General features: G+C 35.0%; 3 protein-coding genes and 1 long non-coding RNA gene across 4 annotated transcripts; all 4 read left to right on the top strand.

Annotated features, from left to right (window-relative positions):
• Positions 1-1795: 1795 nt before the first annotated feature.
• On the top strand, positions 1796-10255 carry LOC133830486 (uncharacterized). Its single transcript, XM_062260474.1, has 6 exons — positions 1796-2023; positions 4214-4421; positions 6012-6245; positions 6347-9324; positions 9411-9516; positions 9602-10255. The coding sequence occupies exons 4-6, from the start codon at positions 6803-6805 to the stop codon at positions 10253-10255; spliced, it is 3282 nt and encodes a 1093-aa protein (XP_062116458.1). The 5' UTR covers positions 1796-2023; positions 4214-4421; positions 6012-6245; positions 6347-6802.
• On the top strand, positions 9946-11270 carry LOC133803998 (uncharacterized). Its single transcript, XM_062242137.1, has 3 exons — positions 9946-10287; positions 10372-10730; positions 10809-11270. The coding sequence occupies exons 2-3, from the start codon at positions 10380-10382 to the stop codon at positions 11268-11270; spliced, it is 813 nt and encodes a 270-aa protein (XP_062098121.1). The 5' UTR covers positions 9946-10287; positions 10372-10379.
• Positions 11271-11341: 71 nt separating this feature from the next.
• LOC133830478 (uncharacterized) lies at positions 11342-12827 on the top strand. Its single transcript, XM_062260463.1, has 4 exons — positions 11342-11818; positions 11893-12153; positions 12228-12550; positions 12644-12827. Exons 1-4 carry the CDS (start codon positions 11342-11344, stop codon positions 12825-12827), a joined length of 1245 nt encoding a protein of 414 aa, XP_062116447.1.
• A 378-nt stretch (positions 12828-13205) lies between these two features.
• LOC133828905 (uncharacterized) lies at positions 13206-13602 on the top strand. The gene is made up of 2 exons (XR_009891377.1): positions 13206-13305; positions 13421-13602. It is a non-coding gene; the product is annotated as an uncharacterized LOC133828905 (long non-coding RNA).
• Positions 13603-16929: the final 3327 nt, after the last annotated feature.

Here is a 16929-nt window from a genome sequence, read left to right as displayed (position 1 = left end):
AACTATAAAAACACCCAAAAATATATAAAATCAAAATAAACTCAATAAATTCAAAATTACTTTAAAACTTAATAAATTAATTAAAAACTCAAGAATTAAGCAACAATTAGCATATAAAATATGGTAAAATAACTCTATTTTGTAGAGTTATTAGAAGGTGTTCATTAGTTATTTTGACAATGTTAGATTTCGAAAGATAGATAATTACAGGTCAAATTCTACTCGACTCACCCCTACGATGACTACTAGGACTAAAACAATTAATTATCGGAATCGTGGGTCTAGCTCATAAAATAAGAGATTTTGTTTTCTTATTTTGATCGAATAGTAGGTTGTTAAGAATGGTGTCCATTATTAAATGAGTTTACAACTCTATTTAACTAATGATATTTTTTTGACTCTCGCCAACTGGGACAACGATATCATAGAATAGTTAAAAACCTAAAGAAATAGAGATATGATTATTTTGATATTTTTTTTTTCATATCTTACATATTTATGGTATATGTTGTGCTATTTCTTGAAATTAGAGTGAATAGAAATTTTATTGAGCAAATGTGATTGATTTCTATTTTATTGGTAACTGGTAGTTTTAAGTAAGGTTGTGTACTCCCATCCTTTCTCAACTTTCTATGGACAAACTCATTGGAGAAAACTTCCTTAAGTGGAAGCAGAACATCAACATGGTGTTGATTGGTGACGACTCCAAGTTCATCATGACTGAGGAATCCCCAAAAGTTCCAGTTGAAGGAGCTCCCAAGTTTGTAAGAGATAAATAGAGTGTTGGTAGGCGGCTAATAACAAGGCACGACACTGCATGTTGACTAGTATGGTCGACACTCTCAAGACAAATATGGAGTGTGTCGAGACGGCCTACAAAATCATGGATCAGCTCCAAGACATGTTTGGTGTAAAGTCTGTGCAGACTCATTTTGAGGCCACCAAGAAATATGCCAATGCTCGGATGGCACCGTCTCCACACGTTTGTAATCTAGTCAACTATGATCTGACGCAGCTCATGAACGAGCTTCAGACTTTCGAGTCTATCATGGGTGGACCTAGTAAGGGAGGAGAAAAGAAGACTACTGCTGCTGTTGCTGATCCAGCTAAGGCTGAAGCTAACCAAGCTTCGTCTTAGAAAGCTAGAAACAAGAGGAAAGATGGACAAAACACCAACCAGCAAAGGCTGCAAAGACTAGTGCACTACCACTACTACAAAATACCCTTTACGGGACACTTTTTTAGGACACGCACCTAAATGCAAGTCCTTAAAAATATTTTTAGAGTTTTTAGGACACTTATTGAGAGTCCTGAAAAAGCACAATTTAGGACTCGCAATGAGTGTCCTAAAATAATATGCGAGTCCTAAAAAAATCTGGGTTAAAAAAATAAGTGTTTTATTTAATAATTTTGAGGACTTGCTTTGGGAGTCCTTAATACTCTTTTAGGACTCGCAATGAGTGTCCTAAAATAATATGCGAGTCCTAAAAAAATCTGGGCTAAAAAAATAAGTGTTTTATTTAATAATTTTGAGGACTTGCTTTGAGAGTCCTTAATACTCTTTTAGGACTCGCAATGAGTGTCCTAAAAGAATATGCAAGTCCTAAAAAAATATAAGCTAAAAAATAAGTGTGCTGCTTAATAATTTTAAGGACTTGCTTTGAGAGTCCTTATTACTCTTTTAGGACTCTCTGCAAGTCCTAAAAGAGTATTAAGGACTCCCAAAGTAAGTCCTTAAAATTATTATATAAAACACTTAAAAAAGCTATCAAATTTTTTGAAATTTTCAGGTTAACACAATAGAGCACTATCAGCAATACATTTGGGGATTTATTCAAAATTACAACATTTAGGGCTGGTAGAGAGGTGAACGGTGGCTGTAGGTGAACGGCAGTGACGGTGGTCAACGGTGTCGACGGCAGGTGGGTTCTCGGCTTCAGCAGTCTCGCCGGCGGCGTGCTTCTTGGCGTGGGGTGCTGGTTGCTCACGGTTCCGTCTCTCGGCGTGCTTCGGTGATTTCCAGGTATATATTTCATTTTGATTTTGCTCTGGTCTGCTAGAAGCACTATTGCTGATTAAATTCAAAGGAATTACATCGCTTTGGGTTCATCACTCCAAAATGGCAATCTCCATCTGGAGATTTTTGCACTTGGCGTGGTTGCCACCAAATCCAAAAAAAAAATGGCTTCTTTCTTAACAAAACACCTAGAATTAGAAAACCATTGTTTGGTCAGCCAACAGACATATTGTTGTCCGTATAATATGTTTGTTTCAATTAATTATACATTTGAATGTGATATATATATATATGTATATATATATATTTGAACCTCTAATCTATGGTAATATATGTCATCCTCCACATGAATACAGCAATAAATTCTACAATTTTCTTATCCAATCAGTCCAGGCTTGGTGATTTATATATATTATAAATGTTAGAAAAATATACCCAAATAGAATAGAAGACAGTAAAGTACTTGTGAATTTAGACCAAAGTACAGCATGAACTAGAATTCAAAGAGAAATTTAAGAGCGTTGTTAATTCAAACAGAAAGTTTTATTTTTTCTTTTTCTTTTTTATCTAACATTTTCCCTTTCTTTACAATAGTAAAAAGTGAAAGAAAAAAAATTACAGTGCAAAACAGAACAACTAATATCAGAGATCTTTCTTAAAAAGATACAAACCAAATTAACTAGTCATTGGAACAGAGAAATTAAGAGTGTAGCTAAGTGGACTGCTGTTGTTTTGGTCTCAATGCTATTTTTGTCAAATCTAGAAGTTATATACTATTAGTATTATTAAAATGTTTAGGTGGCTAGCTTGGAGTAAATGAAGTCTTCATTTTGAAAAAAGGCACAGGCAATGCTGTACAGGTTGCCAAATGGCTGTGCTTTTATATATATATATATATATATACACACACCACAATCTTCACAGTAATATACACAGAGTCGTGGATTTCTGTCATTCTCTTTGCTTATATATATATCCTGTTATGTATATATATACTGTATAGTACACTAGTTCCATAACAGAGTTGTGCACTGAATGAGCCTCAAAACATGCCATTGAGGTTACATTCTCAAACTGTGGGAACCAGTTTTGTGAATAAAAAGAAAAAAAATTTGATTTGGTGATTTTGAGCATATCACACAATGCCTGAATTTCTTTTCTGACTTTCTTTTTAATTGATTGTTTTTACTTGTTAATACTTGATTGCCCATTCTTCTGATCTCTGTTAATGGTCATGTCATATTAGAGAACTCTTGAGTTTAAGTTGGAGATTTAGGCACCATTTTTGGAGCTGTTCTTCAAGACTAACATATTAATGGTCATGTTCTTCATAGCATATAACAGTCACATCATCCTCTAGAGATCAATTTGGGAAAATATGACACTATTAAAAAATTTGTAATGAAGATAGAGAGATTTCATGGCCTGCAACTATTAAAAAATTAAATATTTTATTACTATATATATATATCTAATCATGTCTAGATCTAGAAGTAGTAAATTTGCATATGTAAGCAAATCATGGTTGGAATGAGAGAACCTGTAGTTGAATATGCTAAATGCCAAATTACAAATGTACATAAATATAAATATACATATACATATATATATTTATATAAATGTTTATCTGGCTTTCAAGTGTCGACCAAACCAAACTACTTGTGTGTTCTTCTTAATTAGTATCATACTTCAGTTTTTATGCTCTGAGAACCATGATTGGAGTTTGGGAACTACCCCTATTGTGTCATTTACTATTTTATTTGTGTGGACTGTGGATAAAGTATTACATATATCATGTGTATTTTAAATTGCTCACTGGCTATTTATATTTTATTAATTGTTTGTCATTCCAAAAGTATGAAATAATTTTATCTCCAAATAAGAATAATCTGTGTGACCTCTTTATTAACACTTAATAAAGAGTGAATTTATTTAGATAATGTCACTTGTAGATACGCAGGTCATTTCATATGGCCCCTTTCGGAAAATTTTGACTTGACTTCTATTCTATTAACTTTGGTTGAGTAGAAGTGCTTACTGTTTTTGTGTCTAAACTTTTCTTGTCACATTTTATCTGAAGATTCTCTTTTTAATTTCTTGCTACCTTTTTCTTTTGATTATCGGATGTTTAATCTGAAATTGGAAAGTTCCTCTGAGATTTATGACCCTAATTCTTATCTTGTTACTCTGCTGCAGATTATCCTCTCTCAGGAGAAAAATATACGGAAACTTAACGAGCTTGTACAAAGTCTACGGGAACAATTGCTTCAGTGCAGGGGTGGAAATGAGGTTGACAATGGCACCACAGCTCCCCTGACAGAACTTCTAACTGAGCTTGAGAGGCAGCCTGTCCTGGAGGACTAGTCCTGGCTTGTACGTGTTAGTTGTCAACTTACCTAAACTTGTAAGTAGGAAGAACTTCTCTTTATTAGAGGTACATTCATTTCAAAAATGAGCCCGAATTAATGTATGCATCATAATATTACTTTTGTTAAACTACTTCTTGATGTGTTATCAATTATTTGGACTAGAAATATATATATATATATAAATATATATAAAAAAGGAGACATTGGCCTCTTTGAAAACGAAGTGCAACCAGCTAAACCTATGGACAAAACAAGTTTATGTCAGTTTTTTTTTTCCATCTGTTTAGCTCGTGAGTTTATTGACTATTCTTTTACTTGATTTAATTTTTTAAATTTTATTTATCTTTTTTGGGTGGAATGGATTGGAAAGGAGGTGTTGACTATTCTTCCCTAGAATTACCACAAGTCTACTAGCTTAATCAGTTCAGTCCCACTCTCTTTTTCTCTATATATTAACTATTGTGTTCCACATTGAGAAAACCCAATAATCCCAAGCAGCCTCTGTATTGAGAAAATAGATATGAGATCAATTCCTTCCTCTGCTTCATCATTACTCCCCATTTTTCCACTTCTCATTCGATGCATAGTACTCAATGGAGTGGGCTGTGATACCACAATTCCCCAAAGAGAAAATCTCTAAAGCTCCAAAGGGCGTTCTTGAATCATGGAATGGTAGTGACGTTTGCAAGTACAGGGGATTTAAGAACAACTTAACTAATTTAGCACATTTCTTTTAGAGAATAAATGTAGTAAAATGGCCAGAAAAACTAATGAGATGGTAGAAAAGTACTGTTTGTGTGTTGACAAAAAAAGGGTTGTTTTGAATTTTATGTGTTAGTTAGGATATGTGAAAATTCTATAGAGTGCTCCCCAAGCAAGACATGGAATTGTTTCTACTTAACAGAAGTCTTGTTTTCACATCTAAATTCTAAAGGCAGGTAATATCTTATTTATTACAAATAAAATCAAATAGATTCTCAGCTCTAATTAAAATCAAACAAGTGGCTAAAAATGCACTTAAAGCTAAGTAATACTACTAGAGAGAAAGATGACCACTTCCTTGCAATTGGTCATTGAATGAAGCAAAAAAGATTGATGATCAAATTAAATGAGAGCTTAACCAGTTTACCAAAAAAAAAAAATGAAGAGTGCTCATTTCCTTCTCACACTTGTAAAAGAATATGGTATTTTAGTCTTGGTAGTGATTCATTAGCATATTTTTGTAATTTTTGCATTAGAAGAGAGTTTTATGGGTACTCTTCATGCACATATAAACTTAAATTTTTCTTTGTCTTGCAGCTATTGTTATGTGGAGTTTTTTTTTTTTTTTTCTTTCAATCAAGAAAACTTCTAATTATGCAATATATATGATTTGTTTTCTTGTGCACCATGTGAAGTATTGTGAAAAGAGAAATTGGTCCTGTTGATTAGCGAGTATAATCAAGTTCTGTTGATCAATGTTTAATAATGTGACATGATTACTCGTATTCGATAAACTTTCCATAGGAAAGTTAAGGAGTAGACTATATATACTGTATATATATACTAATTTCTTGGTTATGTTAATTGCAGGCAGCCTAAACCAAGCCATTGATCCTCAACTTTTCTTTGTTTTTTTTTTCTAGAACTACTCTTCAATTGTCTCTCTTCATCCAGAAATAATTGATGGAAGACCAGGGACTTTGGTGATAGAATCATTTATGGTAGATGTTCCTGAAGGTAACACGGAAGATGAAACTTGCTACTTTGTTGAAGCCTTGATTAAGTGCAATCTCAAATCACTTGCTGATGTCTCAGAGCAGTGTGCAGTCCAAAGTAATAGCTATTGATACAAGTGTGACTTGTAAAAGAATATACAAGTATGTATGCATATATTTGTTGTGTTGATTTTAACTTTTTTAAAAGAGCATGTCAACATCTGACTTTTTTCTTGTTTTATAATGTTGATTAAAATGAATAGGTTAATATTTTGATTGGTTTTAAAGCATTGGATTGGTAGCTAATTGCAAGAGGTATGTTGCATTTGATTTAGTTTTTAAAAAATTCAATATTTTACAATTTTGAATGATAACTGTACTACTTTAGTGGAGTTTGAATATCTTAGATATTCATCCGTAGTGAAGTAGGTTCTGGGAATTCTGTGTGCTGTGGTGATAACGGAAGATTGAGAACTTGCATGTCTTAGTGAAGTAGGTTCTGAGAATTTTGTGTGCTGCGATGATATATGGATGAAAACTTGTGTGCTGTTTGATTTGTTTGATATATTGGTGTTGATTGGGACAGATGGCTAGGCTAGTAAATTAGGGGATATGCTGCCCGATTTTCTATAGATTTTTTTATACTTAGTTTTGTTTTGTATGTTTATTTTATTTTATTTTCTTAATTTTAATTTTTTATTAAAACAAATAGGCGCAATATGGACAAAGAATGGATGTCAGCTGATAGGATGTCAGTAGAATATATAAAAGGGGTCGATGAGTTTCTTAAATTTAGTTTGGATCATGCCAAAGATCCAAACTATATTTGTTGTCCTTGTAGTAAGTGTGGAAATATGAAAAAGATGACTGCCACAATAATAAAAGAGCACTTATATTTCCACGGGATAGACAAAAGTTATAAAATATGGTATTGGCATGGTGAAGAGCTTCATGTTACTCCGGACCCTCCTATGATGAATGAATATCGGAATTATAGGCAATTGGATCGTGAGGATAATTTAGATGAAATGATTGACGATGCATATTATGAATCAGAAGTAGATCCCGTTAAGTTTGAAAATCTTCTTAATGACGCTGAAAAGCCGATTTACTCTGGTTGCACTAAATTTTCAAAGTTGTCAGCCCTTCTTAGATTGTACAATATAAAAGCCAAAAATGGATGGAGTGATAAGAGTTTCACGGAATTGTTAGTTTTTTTGAAAGATTTACTGCCTGAAGAAAACGAGGTGCCCGTATCATTTTACGAGGCTAAGAAAACTATGTGCTCAATAGGCTTGCAATATGAAAAAATACATGCTTGTCCTAATGATTGCATATTATATCGGAATAGCCTTGTAGATGCGAATTCGTGTCCTACTTGTGGTGTGTCCAGATGGCAAAAGAAAAGGAATTTAGAGGAAGTTAAGGAAGGAGTACCAGCAAAAGTTTTGTGGTATATTCCTCCAATTCCTCGTTTGATTCGATTTTATCGAAATGTTGATCATGCTAAGAATTTGACTTGGCATGCGAATGAGAGAATAAAGGACGGTAGACTTAGACATCCTGCTGACTCACCAGCGTGGAAGACAGTGGATTTTGAATGGCCTTCATTTGCCAATGAACCTAGAAATATTCGTCTAGCTCTTTCTACGGATGGAATTAATCCTCATACTTCTCTCAGTAGTAAGTATAGTTGTTGGCCTGTTATGCTAGTCATATATAATTTACCGCCATGGCTTTGTATGAAAAGGAAGTTTACCTTACTGACCTTGCTGATATCTGGACCTAAACAACCTGGTAACGATATTGACGTCTACTTAGCTCCCCTAATTGATGACTTGAAAACTTTATGGAATGAAGGAGTTAGGGCTTATGATGCATACCGAAAAGAAGAATTTACCCTTCGAGCGGTGTTGTTATGGACAATCAACGACTTCCCCGCTTATGGAAATTTATCTGGTTACAGTGTAAAAGGATACAAAGCTTGTCCTATTTGTGAGGAGAAGACTTTCTCTCAATATTTGAAACATTCTCGCAAGGTGTGCTATATGGGACATAGAAAATTCTTGCCCCGGAGACATTATTTTAGAACTTGGAAAAATGCATTCAATGGTGAACAAGAGTTTGGTTTGGCTCCAGTTCCTTTGACTGGGAATCAAGTACTTAATAAGGTATCTGTAATTCATTTTAAGGTAGGAAAACCTATTGTTTGTCCAATTAAGAAGAAGAAGGGTCGTGGAAAGAGTGTTGGCAAGGATAAGACTGAAGTTAGTTTGACTAGTGCGGATGAGTCTACAAGTCCTTGGAAGAAAAAATCAATTTTCTTTGAGCTTGAATATTGGGAAAAGTTACTTTTGCGACATAATTTAGATGTCATGCACATTGAGAAAAATGTGTGTGATAGTCTAATAGGAACTTTGTTAAATATTCCAAGTAAAAGTAAGGACGGTATTAAAGCTCGGAAAGACTTGGCTGCATTGGGCTTGCGAAAAAACCTACATCCAAAAGCTGGCCCTAATAGAACATTTTTACCGGCAGCTTGTTACACACTCACTAAGGATGAGAAAAAAGAACTTTGCAATTGTCTATACAATATTAAAGTTCCAGAAGGGTATTCTTCAAACATAAGAACGTTGGTGGATATGAAGAATTTGAATTTGGTCGGCATGAAATCTCATGATTGTCATGTCCTATTCCAACACATTCTACCTGTGGCTATTCGTGGTGTGCTACCTAGAAAGGTTCGAGAAATAATCACACGAATGTGTTTGTTTTTCAAGTATTTATGTTGTAAGACGATTGACGTTTCAACGTTAGACAATTTACAAGTGGAGATTGCTATAATCTTGTGTTACTTAGAGCGATTCTTCCCACCTTCTTTTTTTGACATAATGGTGCATCTTACAGTCCATTTGGTTAGAGAGATTAAACTATGCGGACCTGTTTATTTAAGATGGATGTATCCCTTTGAGCGATACATGAAGATTCTTAAGAGTTATGTTAGAAATAGAAGTAGACCCGAAGGATGTATTGTTGAATGCTATATTGCAGAAGAAGCCATTGAATTTTGTTCAGAATACTTGCATGGTGTGACAAGCGTGGGCGATCAATCTACATTAAATAAAAGTAATGGTGGTTATGGTGGAAAAGGTGGTGTTATATGCTCAATAACTCAAGATGAAAGACATGAAGCACACTGTCTTGTATTGCAAAATATTGATGAGATTCAACCTTACATCGAGTAAGTTATCTTAGACAGTATGATATCATAAAACATTATTGTGATATTTGTATTGATTCATACTAATTTTGCATACATTTATGAAGGAATCATTTTGTTTGGCTTCGGAAAAAATATCCATCTAAGTCAAAGAACCAAAAATGGATCCAAGATGAACACTATCGTACGTTTAGTACTTGGTTAGAGAACAAGGTATTGATTTGAGTAAATAATTTTAAATCTTTTTTTTTGATTGCATGACATGTTATTAATTATTATTTCATGTTTTTTAACAAAGGTTGCAATTGAAGTGACCCACACGTCGTGTCATGTGTCAGACATAGTTAAGTGGATTTCTCGTGGTCCTTCTCTGAATGTGTTTAAGTACCCATCATACATCGTCAACGGTACTCAATTCAATACTTTGGAACGAGATAATGTAAGAACCACACAGAATAGTGGAGTTTGTATTGTAGCAAAAACTGTGCAAATCTCTAGTTCAAAGGACAAAAATCCTGTAGAGTGTGATATGACATTTTATGGAGTAATCCAAGAAATTTGGGAATTAGATTATACTACAACTAGAGTGCCGGTCTTCTTATGTGATTGGGTGAAAAGTGACAAGGGAATAAAGGTTGATGATTTAGGTTTTACTTCAGTTGATTTAAATCGAATTGGGCACAAAAATGATCGTTTCATAATGGCAACACAAGCCAAACTAGTTTTTTATGTGAATGATCCATCAGACAAGCAATGGTCAGTCGTGGTTCCTACTCAACCGATAGATTGGAGAGACAAAGAGAATGATGTACATGACTTACCACTCCTTCAACAACCTGTCACAATTCCCGAACCACAGCTTACCGAATACCCTATTGATGATGGTGTAGATGACGATGATATTTGTTTGCGTTTTGATGGTGACGATGTATGGGTTGATCATATACTGTGATAAATGTTGACTTGTTTTTTCTTCTTCTGAAGGTTGGATTTGTTCATTTTATATTTAATTTTCCTATCATATTGACGATTGCCTATTAACATTGTTTATAATCGTTTCCTTTTCAGATATTTCCATGGCTGATCCAGGAGGTTTTGATGATGATTGTCCACTTCCTGGACTTGATGATGATTGTCCACTTCCTGGACTTGAAAATAATGTTGGTCAGGAGGAGAATGATGACACTGCTATAGTGCATGTGAGATCTGTTAGGGGACTATGTACCATGCCCGACATAGCCAAAATGCGAAGTGAAGGTGTTAAGGTACCGATCAAGTTCAATGAATATGGACAAGTGATTGGTACAATGAGATCAAAATTGGGATCAATGATCGGATCAACTATCAAGAGGTGTGCTTCAATCACACACGCGAGTTGGGATAAAGTTCCTAAATCAGACAAAGAAAAATTTTGGGAAATCATTAAGGTATTTTCTCTATCACTATAATATATGTTGTTTGTATTTTTAATGTAGACTAACGATTTGTATTGTTTTCAATTGTAGGCTACATTTGACATAGACCATAAATCAAAAAGAAAAATTATGTCAAGGGCGGCAAAACGATGGAGATCATTCAAATCCCATCTGACTAAGGTATGCATCTATGATGTACTTGATGCAAATCCGACCATCAAGACGTTCAATATGCCAAGAGGTTACTCACAGTTGATCACTAAAACAGAATGGGATGAGTTCTGTGTTTCACGCATGACTGATGATTGGAAGAAAATAAGAAAAATACATCAAGATCGTCGAAAAAAAAATAAACACAACCATCATATGTCACGAGGTGGGTATTTGTTGGCACTGGAAAGGCTGCAACAAAAAAATTTTGGACTCGAGGTGTCTGAAATCGACAGGTCACAGTTGTGGTTGGCGGGACATTCTAACAAAAAGGGTGAGCCGGTTGGTACCGAGGCAACAAGCGTAGCTCGCAACATAGTAAGTGTACTACATTTTATATGATTGGATTACTTATTTTTAATGAGAATAACTATATTTCTATATTTTGTTTGCAGGAGCACTATAGTAAGCTCATGAGTGAAGGAAAATTTGAACCTGATGGGTCTAAGGATGTGCTTACTATGGCATTAGGCACCCCTGAGAGCAGAGGGCGAGTGAGGGGTATTGGGCTCGGTGTAACGCCTAGCCAATTCTGGAAAACCCCACTATCCAGTAAGAAAAAGGGAAAAGAATTTGAGGCTTCCTCAGTTGAGGCTCGATTTGCAATGATGGAAGAAAAATACCGTCAACAAGAAGAAATAATGAAACAACAACAAGAAATGATCAAAAGACAAGAGGAAATGATGCGACAGTTTATGGAACAGATGAAAGGACAACATAGTGGCTTTGGAGGATCTTCTCATGCGTCAGTGCCAAACTATGGATCACCCATAGATCAGGTGACACCATCTCATCAAGCATCACCGAAATCGCAGGATCAACCTCTAGCACCCCCGCCCCCACAACCAGAAGAGGCACCTGTGTTTATCCCCACTCCTGGATCAAATCAGGTATAGCTTTATCTTTTTAAAATCTAAATTTGTGAACTTGTATAACATATTTATACATATCTAAATATGTGCAGGATAAAATGATTGAATGCAAATTTGCATTAGGCTCTATCACCAACATCGTTGGTAGGGGATACATTCTAGTTACTAGTAGCTCAGACATCCATGGAGAAAACTTAGGAGAAAACTACCGCGGTGCAATTGAGTTTGCTGACCAACCTGATGCTCTACTTGTTAACCCGATCCCTGACAGTGAGATTTATACAGTCAAACAAGCTATTGGGAGTTTGATACGTTGGCCCAAGTCGCTAGTCATCTTCAATGGAGCGACACAGGTAATTCTTGTAAGACTATTAAATTTTTATTTATTTATTCTATTATTAATTATTTGTTATGGGTTTATTATTAGGAGGTCGTGAAAAAAAAAGGAAAGCAAGCTGGGAAAAAAACTTCTCTACCATTAGCACCACAAACTCAAAAACTAGTTCCAAAACGAGCGCCTAAGGAGTCATTGTCACAAGAGGTGCAACAACCATCTTCATTGTCGCCTAAGTTAAGACAAGTTTTTGAAATCGTCAATGCTTGGACTAAACATGATTATGCCGTTGAAGTGTCTATTGACTTTGATGTGTTTGGCCATGCTTGTGAATATTTTGCTCTATTTCGGGATGAAATACTTGAATTTTGTAGAAATGAGATGATTGGACAATCATGTATTGTCTTCTACATGAGGTATGCTCTATATGAAGTTAATAATATTTATTGTAAGGATTTTCTTTCATCAATTATTTAGTTTTCTTATTAATACATTATATTTGTTTATAGGATTTTGTACCAGACACTATTATTAGACGAGGAAAAGAAAGGATCATTGTTGTTTATGAATCCGAATAAGGTTTCTACTTCCGTGACTCGTGCAGATAGTCGTGCTCAAGCTTTATGTGATAGGATGTTATATTGCACGTCTAAAAAACATGATTGGGTAGTTATGCCTTATAACCATGGGTAAGTTTAATTAATATGCTTTTCATTGATACAAACAAATAGAATTTAAAATTAACAACTTTGTAATACTTGTTCTTTCAACAGGGAGCATTGGATGTTATTTTTATTATTTCCCCATTTGCATTATTGTTGTTTTCTCGATCCTCTCAATGCACCATTAGATAACAGGACAACCATCAAGGAGACCATCCATGATGCATTTGAGATGTATTTCACAGAAAGAATGAAAGCACGTCAAAAGATCAACAAACGCCCATTGGGAGTAAAGTATTTCCAACCTACGGTATGTTTCTATTTGTATATAGTTTATGTATATGTAAAGATGTTTAAGATATTTAATACTAAGAATTATATATGTATTACCAATCTTTATATAGTGCCGTAAACAACCAAACAATATTGACTGCGGATATTACGTTATGAGGATGATGAAGAATGTACTTATTAGTGCCCCTCATATCAAACATTTCTTGTCGAAACAGGTAACAAACAATATACAACTACATAATATTAATCTAGTATAATTTTTGTATATGCTTTGAATTTATTACCACTAATATAATTCTAATTAAAGTTTTGTTTCTTTTTTTTTTCCAGTTCACCTCTGACAAACCATATACTACTCAAGAAATTGACGAAGTTCGAGAAGAATGGGCAATGTCATTTTTACAATTGGTTAGAGCAAAATGAATGATGTTATAGCTAGCTAATTACAATACACATGTTCAGAAATTTTAAATTTATTTTGCAAATTTTATTTCAATTTTTTTAGTATTTTATTTTCAAATTTCTTTTAATACATTTTCGACACTCAAATTGATATATATTTTTAAATTAAAGTGAAAATTGTAGCTACATTTTTTTTTTAAAAAAAATTGCTTTTAAGGGCATGCAAAGCGAGTCCTAAAAAATTAATTAAAGACACTCAATGGGATTTTTTAGGACTAGCAACGCGAGTCCTAAAAAATCACTTAAAGGCACTCAACAAGATTTTTTAGGACTCGCATTGCGAGTCCTAAAAACTTTCTTTTAGGACTCGCAAAGCGAGTCCTAAAAAATCACTTGAAGGCACTCAACCAGATTTTTTAGGACTCGCATTGCGAGTCCTAAAAAATTTCTTTTAGGACTCGCAAAGCGAGTCCTAAAAAATCACTTGAAGGCACTCAACCAGATTTTTTAGGACTCGCATTGCGAGTCCTAAAAACTTTCTTTTAGGACTCGCAAAGCGAGTCCTAAAAAATCACTTAAAGGCACTCAACCAGATTTTTTAGGACTCACTTTGCGAGTCCTAAAAACTTTCTTTTAGGACTCGCAAAGCGAGTCCTAAAAAATCTATTAAAGGCACTCAACCATATTTTTTAGGACTCGCAAAGCGAGTCCTAAAAACTTTCTTTTAGGACTCGCGAAGCGAGTCCTAAAAAATCTATTAAAGGCACTCAACCATATTTTTTAGGACTCGCAACGCGAGTCCTAAAAACCTTTTTTTAGGACTCGCAATGCGAGTCCTAAAAACTTTTTTTTAGGACTCGCAACGCGAGTCCTAAAAAACCTTAGTTTTTAAGGCTCTCAAATAGAGGACTCGCGCCCCGCGAGTCCTAAAAACTTTTTTAGGACTCGCAATGCTAGTCCTAAAAAATCTTTTTTGTAGTAGTGTACCTAGTGCACAAATGCCCAAGGGGAAGAAAAAGAAAAACTAGAAAGGCAAATGTAAGTGTTTTCATTGCAAAGAGAATGGGCATTGGAAATAAGATTGCCCCAAGTTTCTAATAGCAAAAAACAAAGGTAATGATTATAGTTCATCTATCTTAGAAACATGTGTTTTACAGAATGATAAATCTGTTTGGATTATTGATTCTGGATCTACTAACTATGTTTGTAACTCTTTACAACTTCTTGAATCGTGGGAGGAAGTGGATGAAGGCGGTTTAAAGCTTAGAGTTGGGAACAGAGCATTCGTCACGGTCCAAGCTAGAGGAAGAGCTCACCTAAATTTTGGAAATAAATATTTAATTCTGAAAGATGTATTTTTTATTCCAGATTTTAGTAGAAATTTAATTTCAGTTTCCATGTTGCAATTAGAACAATTTGTTATGATTTTCACAAGTTTTAATATATCTATTTCTTTCAATGGATCACAATTGTGTATTTCATGTTTGGAAAATGAGCTTTATATTGTGTGATCTAACGAACCTCTCGCCCTTAACAATGATTTATTCAAAGTAGCTAAACCTAGGACCAATAAACGTAAAAAGACCGATAACAATAACATGACGTATCTATGGCACTTGAGACTAGGTCACATTGGCTATGATAGAAATCAAAGACTTAAAAAGGACGGGCCTTTGAGGGAACTCACCTTAGGTGAATTATCTGTTTGTAAATCTTGTCTAGAAGGAAAACTGACCAAGTGTCCATTCTCTGCAAAGGGTGATAGGGCCAAGGAACCACTTGGACTTGTTCATTCAGATGTTTGTGGACCTTTGCATTTACAATCCAGGGGTAATTTTGAGTATTTTGTCACTTTCATTGACGGTTTCTCTAGATACTCATGTCTTTACCTAATGGATAGGAAATCAGAAACATTTTAAAAGTTTCAGGAATTCCTAGCTATGGCTCGGAACCAATTAGGTAAAACGTTAAAGATCTTGCGATCTGATAGGGGTGGAGAATATTTGGATATGTAGTTCCAAGATCATTTAACTGAACTTGGGATTTAATCACAACGTACTGCCCCGGGTACTCTGCAACAAAATGGTGTAGCGGAATGTCGGAACAAAACTTTATTGGAAATGGTTAGATGCATGCTTAGTTACTCAACTCTGCCAACTTCATTTTGGGGACATGCAATTGAAACTGCGAATGACATTCTAAATGTTGTACCATCGAAATCAATCCCCAAAACATCTTTAGAACGCTGGAATGGTCGTAAACCTAGCTTACATCATTTTAGAATTTGGGGGTGTCCCGCCCACGTCCTGGGGAAAAAGGAAGGAAAGCTAGAACTGCGAACCAAAGTTTTCATGTTTGTTGGCTATCCTGAAGGCACTCAGGGTGTACTTTTCTATATTCATTCAGAAAAGAAAGTGTTTACTTATACGAATGCTACATTTATGGAAAATGACTATGTCCAAAACTTCAAACTGCACAACAAAGTAGTTTTAGAGGAGATGGTTGAAGAATTGATTCCAACCAATGTTCCATCGTCATCAACTCATGTTGATGATGAAATTCCCACTCTTCATGTCCAACCGACGCAAGTCGATTTAAATGAAGAAAGTACCACTGTTCCTGAGCAAATAGTCACAGAGCCTCGTCGTAGTGGGAGGGTTTCTAGGAACCTAGTTCGCTATAGTTTCGATGGGGAAACCAATATGGTTGTTTGTGACACTGGTGACGATGATCTGTTGTCTTTCAAAAAGGCAATGGCTAGCCCTGAAAAGGAACTATGGCTCGAAGACATGAAATAGGAAATGGAGTCCATGTACTCAAATTCTGTTTGGGATCTTGTGGAAGCACCTTTTGACTTTAGGGCCATTGGGTGCAAGTGGATCTACAAGAAGAAATGAGGTGTTGATGGAAATATCGAAACTTATAAAGCTCGATTAGTGGCAAAGGGATATACCCAAAGAGAAGGTGTGGACTATGAGGAAACATTTAGTCCGGTAGCCATTCTCAAGTCCATTCGCATCCTCCTATCCCTAGCAGCTGCTCTCGACTATGAGATCTGGAAAATGGACGTCAAGACAACTTTTCTTAATGGAAAGCTTGACGAAGTCATTTATATGGATCAGCCAGGAGGATTTAAAGTAGCTGGACAAGAAGGAAAAGTTTGCAAGTTTAATAGGTCCATTTATGGACTTAAGCAAGCTTCTCGTTCCTAGAATCTTAGGTTTGATGAAATAATCAAAACCTATGGCTTTGAATAAAATATTGATGAGCCTTGTGTTTACCAACTGAAGGCAAATCAAATAGTGGTATTCTTGGTTCTTTATATAGATGATATCTTACTCATTGGAAACAATGTTAAGAAATTGTCAGATGTGAAGAATTGGCTGAACACTCAATTCCAGATGAAGGATTTGGGTGAAGCAAGTTATGTTCTAGGT

Source organism: Humulus lupulus, chromosome 1 (genome assembly GCF_963169125.1).
Source record: "Humulus lupulus chromosome 1, drHumLupu1.1, whole genome shotgun sequence".
Taxonomy (NCBI): domain Eukaryota; kingdom Viridiplantae; phylum Streptophyta; class Magnoliopsida; order Rosales; family Cannabaceae; genus Humulus; species Humulus lupulus.
The sequence above is the reverse complement of the archived record's forward strand: the minus strand, read 5'-3'. Positions and strand labels throughout refer to the sequence as shown.

Coding starts and splice junctions, on each gene's coding strand:
- LOC133830486 (XM_062260474.1), top strand. CDS start 6,803: ATGGACAAAGAATGGATGTCAGCTGATAGGATGTCAGTAGAATATATA. Junction 9,325..9,410: donor GAGATTCAACCTTACATCGA/GTAAGTTATCTT, acceptor ACATTTATGAAG/GAATCATTTTGTTTGGCTTC. Junction 9,517..9,601: donor GTACTTGGTTAGAGAACAAG/GTATTGATTTGA, acceptor TTTTTAACAAAG/GTTGCAATTGAAGTGACCCA.
- LOC133803998 (XM_062242137.1), top strand. CDS start 10,380: ATGGCTGATCCAGGAGGTTTTGATGATGATTGTCCACTTCCTGGACTT. Junction 10,731..10,808: donor AATTTTGGGAAATCATTAAG/GTATTTTCTCTA, acceptor TTTCAATTGTAG/GCTACATTTGACATAGACCA.
- LOC133830478 (XM_062260463.1), top strand. CDS start 11,342: ATGAGTGAAGGAAAATTTGAACCTGATGGGTCTAAGGATGTGCTTACT. Junction 12,154..12,227: donor TCTTCAATGGAGCGACACAG/GTAATTCTTGTA, acceptor GTTTATTATTAG/GAGGTCGTGAAAAAAAAAGG. Junction 12,551..12,643: donor TGTATTGTCTTCTACATGAG/GTATGCTCTATA, acceptor ATTTGTTTATAG/GATTTTGTACCAGACACTAT.